Source organism: Akebia trifoliata, chromosome 8, assembly GCF_017979445.1.
Source record: "Akebia trifoliata isolate Shusen 1 chromosome 8, ASM1797944v1, whole genome shotgun sequence".
Lineage (NCBI taxonomy): Eukaryota > Viridiplantae > Streptophyta > Magnoliopsida > Ranunculales > Lardizabalaceae > Akebia > Akebia trifoliata.
The window spans coordinates 5379221-5396535 of NC_141382.1; the positions used below are offsets into that span (position 1 = coordinate 5379221).

At 34.5% G+C, this 17315-nt stretch overlaps 2 protein-coding genes across 2 annotated transcripts; both read left to right on the plus strand.

The window, feature by feature from the left end:
- On the plus strand, positions 1 to 988 carry LOC147395671 (putative germin-like protein 2-1). Its single transcript, XM_086450507.1, has 2 exons — positions 1 to 179; positions 328 to 988. The coding sequence occupies exons 1-2, from the start codon at positions 68 to 70 to the stop codon at positions 861 to 863; spliced, it is 648 nt and encodes a 215-aa protein (XP_086306633.1). The 5' UTR covers positions 1 to 67; the 3' UTR covers positions 864 to 988.
- A 4155-nt stretch (positions 989 to 5143) lies between these two features.
- Positions 5144 to 6032, plus strand: LOC147395672 (putative germin-like protein 2-1). Its single transcript, XM_086450594.1, has 2 exons — positions 5144 to 5255; positions 5417 to 6032. The coding sequence occupies exons 1-2, from the start codon at positions 5144 to 5146 to the stop codon at positions 5950 to 5952; spliced, it is 648 nt and encodes a 215-aa protein (XP_086306720.1). The 3' UTR covers positions 5953 to 6032.
- The last annotated feature ends 11283 nt before the right edge of the window (positions 6033 to 17315 follow it).

Sequence of the window (17315 nt, forward strand, 5' to 3'; positions counted from 1 at the left end):
TTCTTTTTTTAGGTTTCTTTTGCTCTTGTTCTACCACAGATAACTAGAAATTAAAGAGAATTCAGATATGGCAAACCACATTCTGTTATTGGGACTTCTAGCTTTAACTTGCTCTCTTGTCTTTGCCTTTGAGCCTAGTCCCTTGCAGGACTTCTGCGTGGCAGACCCTTTCAGCTCTGGTATGCTATCCTAATAAAGTTGTACTGCTAGGTTTTATTTTCTTTTTCAGTTAATTTTGATGGGGTTTGGTTGATTTTTAATTTTTTACTTAATCATGCCATGAACTAGTGTTCATTTTTCACTTATTAATTCGACTGTTCTTTGCAGCACTAGTGAATGGTAAGGTCTGCAAGGACCCAAAGCTCGCTCAGGCCAATGATTTCTTCTTTACTGGGCTCCACATAAAGGGAAACACATCAAACTCTCAAGGATCAAGGGTCACCCCAGTCAATGTAGCTCAGATACCTGGACTCAACACTCTTGGAATCTCCATGGCACGCATAGACTATGCACCATGGGGTGTTAACCCTCCACACACACACCCTCGTGCAAGTGAGATCCTGACTGTCCTCGAAGGCACCCTTTATGTTGGTTTTGTCACCTCCAATCCTGAAAATCGTCTCATCACCAAGGTCCTTCAGAAGGGAGATGTATTTGTTTTCCCAGTTGGCCTTGTTCACTTCCAACGCAATACTGGATATGGAAATGCGGTTGCAATTGCCGCCTTGAGCAGTCAGAACCCTGGTGTCATCACTATAGCTAATGCTGTGTTTGGATCTAACCCACCCATCCCAGCTGAAGTTCTCACCAAGGCCTTTCAAGTTGATAAGAACATAGTTGATCATCTTCAAGCACTATTCTAGCCAAGTAACAGATGAAATAGAAATCCCCCAAAGTGTGTTGTGTGCCCTTGTGTCTTTGTTAGAAATTCTACAGTTCAATTTATTGTTTTTCGTTCCATTGTTTCATTTTACAATCACTTAATTCCATCCAGAAATTCCCATTAGGCTGTTACTTTCATGTTTCCTCAAAAGATTGCTTCTTTTTTTTGGCATGGGTTGTTGCTAAGCAAGCGAGGCTTTTATAAATGATGAAAGAATGCAATATTAAAAGTTCATACCCCAAAAATTTAGAAACTTGATGGCATCCATTTTCTAATACATATTTCTTCTTTTTCTATATGGATAAATAAATGAAGGCAGCAATTTGTTGGGGACCAAATATATTTTCCTAAATTTCGCTAAAAACATATGTAAAGTAATTAGGTGTGATAGGATTTCTCTGCCTCAGTTTCGTCTTGTAAATTAAAGGGTAATCCCTTTGTATATTTTCCCATTATTAATACGAAACTCTGCTCACTTAGAAATAAGAATAATAACAATAACGAAACACCACTGCATCATGGACTGTGCAACATATTCTCAGAGAAGGAAACACCACGGCAGATACTATTTCTTGACGATAATGCCCTTTTTAACATAAAATCTCCCGTTGGCGTCCTGGGCTGGTCCTGGATGGAAGACTTTCATTTGGATTTTATTCGGGAGCTGGCAATGACTCTGCCGTCACTGCTGATCTGGACTCCATGGTGGCGAAGCGGGTCCCATTCCCTGAATCTGGAAATGGCGGCTATCTGGGATTGGCTCCCAAGTGGCAAGATCTTCATCTGAACTTGAGTCTTCGGCCTGACTTCCGGGGCACTAGCAAAGCATGGCCATGGAGTTCCTTCACGAGAAGATTCTACTTCATTTCTTAAATTATTCAGAACTTCCTGTAAATGTAAAGAAATGCATTCTGAGGGACTTCCTGGAACTGCCTAATTAGAGGCTTCTATCTTAAGGATACACCTTTTTGTATAATTTTACCAATTTATAATAAAAACTTTGCTTGATTAGAATAAAAAATAAAAAATTGTAAAGTAATTAAGGGTATGCTGCAGAGTTGTCTTGTACTATTTATTTATTTATTTATTTTATTACTACCACTCACTTCCTTAGCAAAAAAAAAAAAAAATAAAGGTAAATAATTTCATGGCTAGAATTTAATCCTAGAACTGTTCCCACATGCAACTTCTGATCCTCCTTTCTTATCTATCTATGCTGCTTCCTCATTGAGTTCAATGGTTGACAAATACTAGTTTCTTTCAATTTGTGATCTCTATAAAACCAAATGCCAACAATTATCTGTTTTGGCAAAGCAAAGAGTGAAGTTATGGAAGTAAAAGATCCACGTCATGAGATCTCAAACACTTACGAAGAATCATTTTTTCACAAAGAATTTATTTTCTGTGGGGAGTTACAAATTTTTGAAAGAGGGTTCTCCTCTATTTCCTAAGCATGCCTGTAAGTTAAAAGAAATTTGTGATCACCTCTTTGCCATGGGAGTCATGTTTAAGATACTAACAATCTTTTCTAGTTTCTTTGTGTTGGTTTATTGCCCTAACTTTAGTTTTTTAGGTGTACCTTGTAGCTTGGGGGCATTTCTGAAATTAGAAAATACGTGTTCCGTCCTAGGATGCCATATATATTTCAAGTTTAGAAACCCTAAAAAGTATTGTATTTTCACAATTTTTCATTAATAAAGAATTATTATCTCCATCCGTGGACGTAGGCAATCTTATTGAATCACGTAAATTTCTTGTGTTCTTCTTTTTTTTCTCTGTTTTCAATCTTTGTAGTTTATCAATCTTGATCAGTCAAGGGAGATTTTCCGCGACACTTTGATGTTACATGTAGTATACTACACGTAACAACAATTGGTGCATGATTTGTTTAAAAAACTATATTACAAATTCAAATGCAACAAAGATATGGCACACTAATTAAACACGTTAATCAAACTTTAATGCATTATGAGCATTTTCTAGAGTGGAATTATAATCATGATTTGAAAAATATTATGGTTCAAGCCCTTGATGAATAGTAGAAAAGGATTTTATGTGGGTAGGAATTGCTATGTATGTGAACACCTTTGTGAAGCTCATTTAGGGTATGTTTGATTGCATGGAAAGTGAATTTTCATGGAATTTGAAACCCATAAAAAAAATAGTTGTGGAAAATAGGTAGGGTTGGAAAATCAAATTTCATTGTTTAATTTTACTTGGATAAAATCATGGAAAAAATATGAGAAAAAAGAAGAAGAGGAGGGGGGAGGAATAAGAAGATGAGGAGGAAGAGGGAGGGGGGAGGAGGATGTGGCGGCGGTGGCAGTGGCGATGATGAGGGTGGAGGCGATGAAGACAGTGGTGGCGGAGGCCACGACTACAGTGACAACGACGACGTCGATGGAGGTAAGTGAGGAAGAAGATGGGAGAACGTGGTAGTGATGGTGACGACAGTGGCGATAACGGAAGTAAGTGAGAAAGAAGATGATGAGGAAGTTGGGGGGAGAACGTGGTGGTGATGGTGACGAAGGAGGTGAGAGAGAAGCTGGTCGGAGATGATAATGACGGAGACGACGATGGCGACGGTGACGACGGCGACAATGATGATGACGATGTTAGTATAATGGTGGTGGTGGTGGTAAGGAAGAAGAAGATATGAGTGGGGAAGAATTGGGGATGGAAAACATGGGTGGATTTCACTTTTCCACCAATATGAGTGGGAAAGTGAAATCCATGTTTTAGTGGACTTTTTGATTGGGTTGGAAAATGAATTTCCATTTCCATGTGAAATCAAATACTTGAAAAATGTCATTTTCCATAGAAATTGATTTTCCACCCTATTTTCCATGTGCAATCAAACATACCCTTAGTAATTTGATCAACACCTATTGGGTACTTAACCAAACACCTTCTATACTACACCTTCCAAGGCCTTGTTTGATAATAACAATGAAGGATAACCTAAATATTAATAGCAAATACAAAGAAGATAAACAATCACACAAAGAAAAGAGTAAGAGCACAATACTCACAACACGAGATTTTACGTGATTCACCCAAAGGCTATATTCACAAAGGTATGAGCGTTGGAGCTCAATTTCACTATGAAGAAAACGAGGCAAATTGATACAAAGACTCATTTTATCACTTCGATTCATCTTCTTCTAGATCTCAATCTTCCCAAACCTCTCAATCTCTCATATCTTGGGTTTATTTCTTTCTTTACTTTCTTCTCTAGAAAAGACTTAAACTTGAAATTAGACTTCTTATAATAAAATAACAAAACCCTTTTTAGAAACACCACATAAGTGGATCACCTACATAAGTTTCAAATTCAACCCAAATTACCTTGGACCGACCCAACAATACACACGTACACTTGGAGTCATACTTCAACAAGAATTCTTAGGAAAAGTGTTTGAAAAAAAAAAAAGGTACACCTCGGTGAGGTGGTGAAGTCCGTAGTTGTGGTAATATTTTGTTCCAGGATCAAATTTTTGCCCTCACATTTTTTTTTTATGTTTTTTACTTTTTGCTAAGGAAGCAAGTGGTTTAATAAAATTAGAAGTGTACAATGATTCCTGAGCATACCCCTTACTTTACATGTACTTTACGTGAAATTAAGGCAAATCCATAATTTGGTCCCCAATAAATCCTGCCTTCACACACACACACACAAAATTCCTTGGCTAGAAATCACGTATCGAGCTGAATATATGTTTGATCTTACATGTAATTATGCTCGAATGTAACCCTCTTTTTAAATTTTAATAATTAAAGCGTGGATCCCATATCCCCCATTTTAAAATAAATAAATAAATAAGAGGGATGAAATTCTGAATGTTGATTCTTAGAAAGGTTGGAAAAATATTCATGGGATAAATAATGGGCCCCAAGAGTGCTCCACACGGTTTTCCCTTTTAACTCTAGTGAATCAACTATTCTACTCAATCATGCCGGCCGGCTCTCTACAAATGTATGATGAGTACTACATATACAAATATCCTCTACAATGACTTGGTCATTCTTTACTGTCAGAGAGATTGGATTCAAGAAACTAAGACCTCGTCAATGTATTTACTTAGACGGCCAACTTATAAAATTACTAATTCTTTACTTATAGCAGATTTCTATATCAACTACCCCTATATATAGAGTACAAAAACATGCTTCTTTCCTAACTCCATCTCCTTTTACTTTCTTTTGTTAGGTTTCTTTACTTAGTTCTACTACACACAAAATCGAAAAGAGAGTTCAGATATGGCTAACCATATTCTCTTATTGGTACTGCTAGCTTTCACTTGCTCTCTTGTCTTTGCCTTTGAGCCTAGTCCATTGCAGGATTTCTGCGTCGCCGATCCTACTAGCTCTGGTATGCTATCCTTTTATAGTTGCACCGCACGGTTAATATATTAATCTGTTTGATTTTCAGTTCAATTCTAATATTGGGTTCATGTTGGTTTTTAACTTTCACTTGATCATGCTGTTAACTAGTGTTTGTTTTTCAATTATTAATTCTTTGGTTCTTTGCAGCACTAGTGAATGGTAAGGTATGCAAGGACCCAAAGCTTGCCCTGGCCAATGATTTCTTCTTTACTGGGCTCCACATAAAGGGAAACACATCAAACTCTCAAGGATCCAGGGTTACCCCAGTCAATGTAGCTCAGATACCTGGACTCAACACTCTTGGAATCTCCATGGCACGCATAGACTATGCACCATGGGGTGTTAACCCTCCACACACACACCCTCGTGCAAGTGAGATCCTGACTGTCCTCGAAGGCACCCTTTATGTTGGTTTTGTCACCTCCAATCCTGAAAATCGTCTCATCACCAAGGTCCTTCAGAAGGGAGATGTATTTGTTTTCCCAGTTGGCCTTGTTCACTTCCAACGCAATACTGGATATGGAAATGCGGTTGCAATTGCCGCCTTGAGCAGTCAGAACCCTGGTGTCATCACTATAGCTAATGCTGTGTTTGGATCTAACCCACCCATCCCAGCTGAAGTTCTCTCCAAGGCCTTTCAAGTTGATAAGAACATAGTTGATCATCTTCAAGCACTATTCTAGCCAAGTAACAGATGAAAGAGAAAATCCCCAAAGTGTGTTGTGTGCCCTTGTGTCTTCATTAGAATTCTATTTACTGTTTTCCCTTTCATTGTTTCATTTTATAATCAATTAATTCCATCCAGATATCCCAATTAGGCTGTTAACATCATGTTTCCTCAAAAGATTGTTTTTTTTTTTTTTTTTTTTTTAATATTTTAATTTGTTTGTTTTTTGTTGTTGCTGGTGCTAAGCAAGCGAGGTTTTATAAATGATGAAGGAATGCAGCATTGAAAGGTGTCATACCCCAAAAATTCAGAAACTGGATTGCACCCATTTCCCAAACACATTTCTTCTTTTCTTTGTATAGATAAATATATGAAGACAGGAATTTGTTGGGGACCAAATGGATTTTCATAAATTTCTCTGAAAAAACATTTGTAAAGTAAGGGAATGGATCCTTTGTGGCCCTTTTTCCTGTAGCTCTCGTTCTACAGTCCACAAAATATCACTTTGAAAAAGGAACTCAATCCTCTTGAAAAAACAAACATAAAATAAACAACTTTCTTTTATTCAGATCAAGTGTTTAAAAATGGACGGTCGCTGTGTTCCTAAATTTAAATAATCAGATGTAACTGTCTCCATGATGTAGCACACCCTTAACCGTTTAGGTTGAATAGCTACAGTAAAAAAAAAAGGCTATAGTGGATCTGCTCCTATTAAGTAATTGAGGGGTATGCCCCCACAGATTTTTATAGATACCAGTCGATTACTAAGAAAAAATTAATAAGAGCGGTACTGGATGACCTTAAGCTGGAACCTCATATCGCACGATGCTTTTCACGGAGACTCACCTCAAAAAATGTATATATGAGGTTCTAACCTGAGGTCACTTCAGCATTATTTAAATAAAATAAAATAAAAAACACCATACTTAGAAGAATCATGTGGAAAGGGAAAGGAACTAATGGTGCTGTGAAAAAATTCTTGAGATTTCTATTCAAATTGCACCATGGCCCTCATTTTAGAGACCCCACTCTACAATTGGTCCACGTGGCAAATTAATTCCCACGATTTCTCTCTCACACACGAAGTTAGTTTTGTTTCCAAAATTACCAGTCAATCAATAATATTTAATACTAAAAATAAGAATAACCAATGTATTTCAACTTTCAACTTATTTTTAAGGGAAAATTACTACCCTCGCGAAAGAGTTTCTTTCTAAATAGTCCCTAAGTTTAACGCGTAAGTAAACTTTTTCTATCTTAATAATCCTTCGTATTGTCGAGTTCATAATTTTTACTGTCGAATTTGATGCTTTTTTATTTAGTATCGAATTCACATTTTTTACTTTCGAACTCACCACTAATGTCGAGTTCGCCACTTTTTATTTACTGTCGAACTCGACGCTCTTTTAATTACTGTCAAGTTCACCCTTTTTTAAATAAAATGCATTGTACTCGACACAAGTAAAACCTGCTCATTTTTAATTTTCAAGTTTTTCTTACTAAAATACATAGAAAGATTAGCTAAAAACTTGAGATAATGGCTTGTTTAAATGATTTCAACCTAAAAAACCATTATTAATTTATTTTAATCCAAAAACTAAGAAAAAAAGTGACAAAAACCTTAGTTTTTTACATACATGTTCAAAATATTTGAAAAAAAAACCCTTGAAAAAACTTATTCCTTCTTAAATCCTTTCTGACGGAATTGAATCTCTGAAACTCGATTGAGATGTAAAAAATTCAAATTTGGGATGAAATTGATGAGTTCAAACAGTTAGAGCATTCAATCTTGAGAAATGTGGGAGATGAGGTCTGGGGACCATTTAGAAAGAAAAAACTTACTAAATGTCATGCCAAGCAACTACTAAAAACTTAGTGACTATTTAGAAAGAAGTCTCTCTACAAGACTCCTTTAAGTAATTTCCCCTAGTTTTAAAGTTTATTGCCGTACCTCTCCGCAATTTTATGGATATTTAAGTTACCCTTATATATTTTAATTGATCAAAGGCCTCTTATCTTTTCTTTTTGGAAAATCGTTTGGCTGGGGTTGAGGGGGGGAGGAGGACTTTGGTTTTCACTATGATTCTCACCGCATTGATCTAATAGCCATAGATAGGGGTGTCAATGGATAATCGAAATCCGAATTCGAATTCGAAAAATCGGATATTATTCAAAATTTTCGGATATCGGATTCGGATTCGGATGTTATTTTAACATTCGAATGAATTTCGGATACGAATTCGGATATTACGAAATCGAATTCGATAATATCCGCTCCGATTATAAATACATGTATTACGTATTCATGTCATATAACAAAACTTATTTATATATATATATATCCTCGTGTATTCAAGTTTTACAACGAAACTTAACTTGAATGTTATCTTCTCAACCAAAACGCAAACCAGCGTGGGTTTCGACCGTGGGTTTTGACCATGGATTTCGACTATGCAGCTCCCCATAGCCACCTTCTTCTCCGGCCGGCGAACATGAAGGTTGGTATTTCCTCCTCTCTCTCTTTCTCTCTCTCTCTCTCTCTCTCTCTCTCTCTCTCTCTCTCTCTCTCTCTCTCTCTCTCACACACACACACACACACAGTAAAACTAAAACCCTCTTTTTGTCGATTGTGCGAGCTCCATATCCACATATTCTCCGGTCGGCGATCATCAGGTAGATACTTCATCTCTCTCTCTCTCTCTGTGTAAAACCGTATATTTTATTCGAATTTTTCATAATTTTTTTTCAAAAATCAAAGTTTATTTGACTTTAAAATCATTTTTTTTTTTGCAAAAATCAAAGCTTATTTGATTTTGTAGACTGAAATACATTGAAGATTATAATTTCTGAAGAAATTATGAAAATCGATTTGATTTTTGCCGATTGAATCCAATTTTGTTAGGGTTTTATCGAATCGGATATTATCGGATATCCGATAAGTTTTTCGAATTCGAATTCGAATCTTGGTTAATGATATCCGATCGGATTCGAATTCGAATTCGGATATCAATATTTTTTTTCGAATTCGAATTCGGATATAGCACTATCCGATCGGATAGCTATCCGTTGACAGCCCTAGCCATAGATGTGTTTTCTCGAGATACGAGTAAAAAGGATCTATGATTATGTGCACGGCTCCACATCAGAAATGTGAGAATTGCAATAAATCGCAATGTCACCCCATAACTACCCTTTTTTTTAATTGTAAACTGGGGTTATAAGGGGCCCACCTCTTATCTTTCTTTTCCAATAGATTAATGGGCTAAATACCCTTATTTTTAAACTACGGAAAAAATCTTGATTTTCTTTTCAAAATCAATCAAGTGAAAAAACATTCACCCTACTATTCAACTAGATTTTATCTACTACCTTTAGAAAAAGAGAAAAAATAATTGCTCTCCCACATGAAAAATAAGAAAAGTAATTTTCCTTGAAATTTATTTATGTATTTTCTTAAGAATTCAATTTTCATCTTGGATGATTTTTCCAACCAGTAGATAATAATTATGTTATGTAAAGAAAAGTAGTCATCATGCCTTGTGGACTAATAAAGTCATCAAATAAAAATGACTCACAAACTGCATTCCAATATAAGGTAAATAAATATTACAAATCAAGTTTTATATATTTTCTAAAAATATTACTTATCATATAATTCTTCCAAAGTGTCTAATCAGACTCGGTCCATTTTTCAAGTTGTTCGTCCATTTTTTTTCTAGCCAACCACATGAATTGATCAATGAGTCAACTGAGTCGAGTGCACTCAACACTCACAAGATGCTGAGAAGTTGTCCTGGACTCCTGGTTGTCAAACTTCAAAAAGGACAAAATCACATCATGGCTAGTTTTGAATTAACAACTTGGCAATTCAATTGAGTTAATTCAAAATAGACCGAGTCGAGTAAAACAATTTTGATTTGAGTTATTTAGTTATATAATATTTTATTTACTTTGAAAATAATAGAAAATATTTTAAAGATTTAAAATTTTAATATATTTTTATTTGAGTTGATTCATAATTAGTTGGTTTGACTTGACTTGATGAACATTTAAGTCAAGTTTTAAAACTATGATTCTTTATTTTGGAATTGGGGTAAGTGTCTGAAAATAACATTTGAAGGCGGGATGAGAGTCCATTTCCTCTCTTAGAGTGGAAAATCGTCCAAGATGAAAACTTAATTTCAAGAAAAATACATAAAATTTGTATTTTTCAAGAAAAATTATTTTTCTTATTTTTCATGTGGGAGAGCAATTTCTTTGAAAGGTTCTAGTAGATAATTGAATAGTAGGGTGAATTTTTTTTTTACAAGTCAAATTTTGAAAAGAAAATCAAGATTTTTTTCTCATGGTTATAAGATGAAGGCATTTAGGTCATTAAACTACTAGAGAAAAAAGATAAAAGGTATTTTAACAGTTAAAATATATAGGGATAAGTTAAATATTTATAAAAGTATAGAGGGGTGAAAGCGCCCTTGATCTGCAAGTACGAATCCGCTTTTTCTTTTTTAGGAGTCTTCACCTAGTTTTATGGTCTAAGAATAAAAAATGACACTAAATAGACAAGAAACATAGAGTTATAAAGAGATCGTAGGTATGGAGATCAAATTACAGGATTGGAAGGTGTTAGACACCAATCCCGTCCGGCGAAAGTCGGTCTCTACTCTTCCCAAAGATTTTCATTGTAAAATAGTCTAAATCTAGAATAAATAAATAATTTTTTTTTTTACCTGAGTGATTATGATGATCTATTCCCTCATAAACTAGCAATGAGTGTTCCTCGCGTGAATCTTCTCAATTTGTCTTTGCTTTTAGGTCTTCTCTCGATCTTTGAGATGAGATTTTCTTCTTCTAGATCTGGATATTTTTATGACTATTTATATATTTTTAATCATATTTTTCTAGCGTGACATGATTTCTAAAGTTTACTTGCTTGAAATATCTTATCTGAGCTTTAGAAACACATCTAGTAACAAATAAAACTTTAGAGTATTCATTCATCATCGGGAACCATCGTAATTGAGTTGACGAGTTAATTAATGAAGCGAGTGCAAAAATGGGGTGTCTACAAGAGGTATGAAAATATTCTTTAAAACAAAGTTGAAACAAGGTAATCAAGTTAAATTTGAATAATTTTTCATACCATGGTGTCAAATAATATTCTCAATGAGTGTTCCTCGTGTGAATCTTCTCAATTTGTCTTTGTTTTTAGGTCTTCTCTCGATCTCTGAGATGAGACTTTCTTCTTCTAGATATGGATATTTTTATGACTTTTGAGGTATTTTTGAATGTTTTTAAATTGAAAATTAAGGATTAAGGGTTAGGTATTGAGTTAGACTCCAAATTTAAGGTTTTGGAAAGTTTTTTACTTTTGTTTTCTAAGATTTCACAAAACCTACGAAATTACGTGGTGAAAGCTTCTTTTTAAAGAGCTTTGTGACAAAATTAGCATTTGATAAGGTTTCTTAGAGATAAGATCTATCTCTAACTAATTTATTAAATGGTTAAGATAAATTTTCAATTAGGTTTTATTTGAATTTTGAATTTTTTGACTTATGTAGAATGAGTTTTTTAAATTTTGGAAACCCCCCCCCCCCAATTGAGGGTTCTTTATTAAATATCAAGTGGGCCTCACTTGAATAAATTGGTCACCACTAAAAATTGGCTCGTGGGCTTAATTATTTGTTCAAAAATTTTAACTTGATCTATTAAGATTTCACTTTATGCTAATAAACATTTTAATTATTAGTTTCAAATTTTCAAATTTTATAATTGAAAATTTACCATTTTACCCTCGAAGAGGACTTTTGAATTGGGATGTTATTTTTTACGTTTCAGAATGTTCCAAAATTAATTTTTTGTAAAGAATTCAATGAAAATATTAGTTTGTATCACTTATGAGTTTTTTATTTGAAAGGATCGTAGACCTTATGAGAAAACATTTTGTCAAATTTTGTGGAAATTGGCAAAATAGTTTATTTGATTTTAATTTGTCATTTTATGTGTTCGAAAGAGTTTTCCTAAACATAATGTAGGCTCTGGGTATATTCTGGTGTTAGAGGTATTTTGGTAACTTGATCATTTTTTGATAATTTTTCTCGTAAAACTTCTTTTTATCTCTAAATGATTATTTCTATATTTTTAATCATATTTTTCTAGCGTAACATGATTTCTAAAGTTTGCTTGCTTGAAATATCTTATCTGAGCTTTAGAAACACATCTAATAACAAATAAAACTTTAGAGTATTCATTCATCATCGGGAACCGTCGTAATTGAGTTGACGAGTTAATTAATGAAGCAAGTGCAAAAATGGGGTGTCTACAAGAGGTATGAAAATATACTTTAAAACAAAGTTGAAACAGGGTATTCAAGTTAAATTTGAATAATTTTTCATACCATGGTGTTAAATAATTTTTCATTGTCGAATTTTTTCTTTCGACTAAACCATCACAAATTATGACAGCTCTAAGCCATCGAATTTTGGTTTCTATAATTCATGGGTCTTGGTCCATCGAATTTTCCTATAGAATTTTTTAGATTTCACATAATACCACAAAGTGGCGGGACTAACCTCCAACCCCATCATCTAACCCAACCAGTCGGCCATGTCTATCTTCTTTCATGACTCATATGGTTGGAATTGAAGGATTAGTACTGTTGTGTATGTGAACGAACACCATTGTGAAACTCACTTTGTAATTGATCAAACACCTATTGGGTATTTAATCAAACACCTCATATGCCACACCTTCCAAGGCCTTGTTTGATAATAGCAACAAAAGATAATCCAACTGATAGTAGTAAATATAAAGAAGATAAATAACTATACAAAGAAAGAGTAAGAACACGATACCCACAACACGAAATTTTACATGACTTACCCCAAGGCTACGTTCACGGAAGTATGAGCGTTGGAGCTAAATTTCACTATAAAGAAAACAGGTCAAATCGATATAAGGAAACATCTCTATCAGTTAGCTTCACCTTCTTCTAGATCTCAATCTTATCAAACCTCTCAACCTCTCTTCTCTAGGTTTTCTTTCTTTCTCTACTATTTTTTCTAGAAAAAGACTTAGACTTCGACTTCTAACAAAAGAAAAACAAAACCCCATAATTTTAGAAGTACTACAAAGTGGGCCACTTACATAAGTTACAAGCCTAACCCAAATTACCTTAGATCGACCCAAAAAACACACATACTTGGACCGGGCTTAACTGATTTAAGTCATACTTCAACGAGTACTCCTTAATATTAATTTGAGTTGCTACAGGTTTTTTTTATTTGTTCCTTAATTAAATCTCCAAAAATGCTTAAGAGAAAAATGGTTTGGATGGAGACTACATCAAGAAATTCTCTTCCAAATCTGCCTGGAATTCAATTTGGTTAAAAGGGATCAAGGCAAAACATTGGAAAGCTATGTGGAGAGCTAGAATTTCATTTAAGATTCAGATCTTTGCTTGAAAAGTTATGAACAACGCCTGCCCAATCGATTCAATGAAAAAATCAAGATGGGGTTTGCCTCTGGTATCTAGGTGCCCTTGTTGCAAAGTTGAAGGGTAGACAATTGCTCACCTATTATTCTCTTGTCCCTAGTTGCTAAGTAGTAGAGATTCTTGGTCAGATTTTCCAAGATTCAACTGCAACAACAACTAAGAGATCACTGTGACAATGGTTTTGCTCCAACCAAAATCAATTTGATGTTATTACTAACATAATTCATTGGGTGCTATGTTGGTGCATTTGGTTGGCCCGTAACAAAATCAACTTTGAGGATGTTGGGTTTGGTGATATAAAATCACCATTTTTTTATTTCTTAAGATTAATGGATTTTGTCTAAGGGTATTTTGGAAAATGTCATTTCATTAGTTTATGAGAAACAAAAGGGATTCCTAGATCGTAATTATTGTTCATAAAAGGGATTTCTCTAAAATTGGATTTTCTCTTTGTTATAAAGTATGAGAAAACATTGAGTCTTTATGTATGTATTTTTCTTCTCTTGTAAAATCTAAATGCTCAAGATTCTTGAGGGTGATCTTCACATTATAGTCACGACTTGTGACAATGGGAGTGAGATCGATTTCTTTATTTGGATTCTTATTAGAGTTAGGTATAGAGATTTGGTGGGTTTCACTAGAAAGTTGGAGGTAAGTATAAACTTCCATTCTTGTAATTTCTTCTTTGAGTTGTAGATTTCTACTTGCCGACTTGCTCATGGACGTAACCGCATTGTGGGTGAATCACGTATATTTTCTGTTGTGATTGTGTTCATTTCTTCGCTCTTTTTTTTTTTGTATTTGCTTTGCAACACAATCTTGGGGTTTGGTTGTTGAAATTGATTGCTTGATTATTAGAATGGGTTAATTTTAATAATTAAATTTCCATGTGTGGTTTGGGATCTAGCCACAACAAGTAGTAACAAAGCGTCCAGGTGTGTATGCAAGGTGTTTGATAAATTGCTTATAAGATATTTTTGCAATAAATGGCGAATATTCGATTTGAAGTAGAGAAAATTGATGGAAAAAAAAGATTTTGAGTTATGGAAGATGGAGATCCATGACTTATTAATTCAATAGGGGCAACAATCGAAAACAATGAGCAAAGATGATTGGGAAGAACTTGATTTCAATGAACATCCAATCATTCATTTGTATTTAACAAATGAGGTGTTATTCAATATTATCGATGAGAAAATGGCAAAAGACTTATAGGTGAAGTTAGAAGGCCTGTATCAAACCAAGTCTCTAACTAATCGAATTTTCTTGAAGAGAATTACATTCCATAAGAATGAAGGAAGGCACGAAGATCTTGTAGCACCTAAATGAGTTTAACAACATTATTTGTCAACTTGAAAGCATTGGTGTAAGGATGGAAACAGAGGATAAGGCGGTGACTTTGTTATGCAAATTACCAGAGTATTATGATAATTTTCACTACTTTGAATTGCACCCAAAAAAAAAATGTTCTTAACTTGGATGCGGTATGTAGTGCTTTACTTGTTGATGAGCTTCGAAAGAAGGCATCCTTTGGAAGCTAGGCTAGGGAGACCTAGATATAGAGGCTCACATGTCAAGAAACAAATCCAAACATTAATCAAGATTTAAAGGTCATTTTGACAATGAAGGTTATTGGTATTGTGGCAAAATAGAACACATAAAAATGGATTGTTAGAGAAGAAAGGAATTGGGTAAAGATTAAAGTTAATCAAGTTTATAATGGTGTTATTCATCACATGGGTAACAAGAAACAAAGTGCCAAAGGAAAGAAATAAGTTAATCGAGTTGAGGAGTCTACATCTGGATTTATGGAAGATGAAGTGTTCATGGCTCTAGACAATCCCATGTTCCAACAAAATTAGATTCTTGATAGTGGTGTTATTCATCACATGTCTCCCCATCAGTCTTGGTTTAATTCATATGAATCATGTGAAGGTGGTTCGATTTTGATGGAAAATAACTCAACTAGCAAAACGGTCGAAGTTGGCATAGTAAGGTTGAGAATATTTGATGGGATGGTGAGAACACTAGAAGATGTTAGATACATGCTGGAGCTAAAGAAAAGTTTGATTTCTTTTTCCGAATTAGATTCGGGTGGTTACAAATTCCCCAAGGAAGGTGGAGTTCTCAATATCCTCGAAGGAGCATCGGTTGTCATCAAGGGTGTACGGTTTGACAATTTGTACAAGTTAGTTAGAGAAACAGTAGTTGAAAATGCAAATATGGTGAGAAAAAATGATGACTTTTCGATTCGATAATGACATCAAAAGTTGAGACATATGAATGAAGGCATGATGCGGTTGATAAAGGTAGGAATCAAAGAGAATTTAGTGGATATGTTAATGAAGACGATTCAAGTAGAGAAGTTGGAAAAAAAACTCGACTTCTCTAGGTTTCAAGCCAATGTAAGTTTGGTTGTTTGGCAATGACGTGTAAGTGATTTTCTATCAAGGTGGAGATTGTTGGGTTTGATGATATAAAACCACCATTTTTTTGTTTCTTAAGATTAATGAATTTTGTCCAAGGGCATTTTGGGTAATGTCATTTCATTAGTTTGTGAAAAACAAAAGGGGTTCCTAAATTGTAGTTATTGTCCATAAAAGGGGGTTCTCTTTATTAGAGAATGAAAAAACATTGAGTATTTATGTATGTATTTTTCTTCTCTTGTAAAACCTAAATGCTCAAGATTCTTGAAGGTGATCTTCACATTATAGTCATGGACTTATGACAATGGAAGTGAAATCGATTTCTTTATTTGAGTTCTTACTAGAATGTGGTATAGAGATTTGGTGGGTTTCACCGGAGAGTTGGAAGTAAGTATAAACCTTCATTCTTATAATTCCTTCCTTGATTGTTGGATTGTTACTAGCCGGATTGCCCGTGGATGTAATCCCATTGTAGGTGAACCACATATATCTTGTGTTGTGGTTGTATTATTTTCTCTGTTCTCTTTATTTTACTTGTATTTGCTTTGCAACACATGCTTGAGGTATAATTGTTGAAATTGAATGTTTGGATGTTAGAAAAGATTAGTTTCAATAATCGGTTTCCGTGTGTGGCTTGGGATCTAACCACAACAGAGGACATTCCAACAACCTCTCATTCGATGAAGAAGTGTATTAGGTGACTTTAAGAACTCCATAAAGTTCTAGAGTTTAAAAATGGAATCAGTGGAGAAGAGAGGGGTCATGTACTTCAATTATTGAGACTTGAGAGTATTAGGGGTGTCCTTGGGTCAGTTTCGGTTCGGTTCTCAAGGTACTTGGAACCCCATATTCATTTGATAATTTTTGTTGGTTCATGTTCCAACTCTAATTGATTCTAATATAAAGAGAATCGGAACTGGAGTTTTCAATTTTGTTTCAGTTAAATGAGTCCCCATTGGCACACCCAAAGAGTTTTATTGGTCTTTGTTACAATTAATATTTTAAAAATCGGTTAGATCGTTGACTCGTATGACTCTCCGGGTTGGTCCAAAGTGATCCAACCAATGGGTCTAATGGCTTGGATTCAAAAATGAAATATTGAGAGAATATTTTTGGTTTCTTCTCAAAATTAGGTAACTTCAACTTCAAAAACATGATCCAATGTCACTTGATGATGTAGATTACAAGATTTTAAGAACTTTTAAACACAAAAAGATTCTCTCCTCTCCCTCCCCCCCCCCCCCCCCCCCCCCCCCCCCTTCGAATTTGAAATTTGAAATTTAAGAGTTTAATGGCCGTTCATTTTCAAAGAATGGATCAAGCCCAAAGAAAATATTTTTATTTTACTTTATTTATTTATTTTAAATCTGGTCTAGACAAGAAATTTAAGGGTTGTCTTACAAAGCATGAGTCCCTACAACTAAAATCTTACAAAGTTTGATCATTTTCCATTAGTTTGTA

What these genes read in the sequence shown, in the direction of transcription:
- LOC147395672 (XM_086450594.1), top strand. Translation starts at nt 5,144, where the DNA reads ATGGCTAACCATATTCTCTTATTGGTACTGCTAGCTTTCACTTGCTCT. An exon ending in CGCCGATCCTACTAGCTCTG is followed by an intron (nt 5,256 to 5,416) that starts GTATGCTATCCT and finishes GGTTCTTTGCAG; the next exon opens with CACTAGTGAATGGTAAGGTA.
- LOC147395671 (XM_086450507.1), top strand. Translation starts at nt 68, where the DNA reads ATGGCAAACCACATTCTGTTATTGGGACTTCTAGCTTTAACTTGCTCT. An exon ending in GGCAGACCCTTTCAGCTCTG is followed by an intron (nt 180 to 327) that starts GTATGCTATCCT and finishes TGTTCTTTGCAG; the next exon opens with CACTAGTGAATGGTAAGGTC.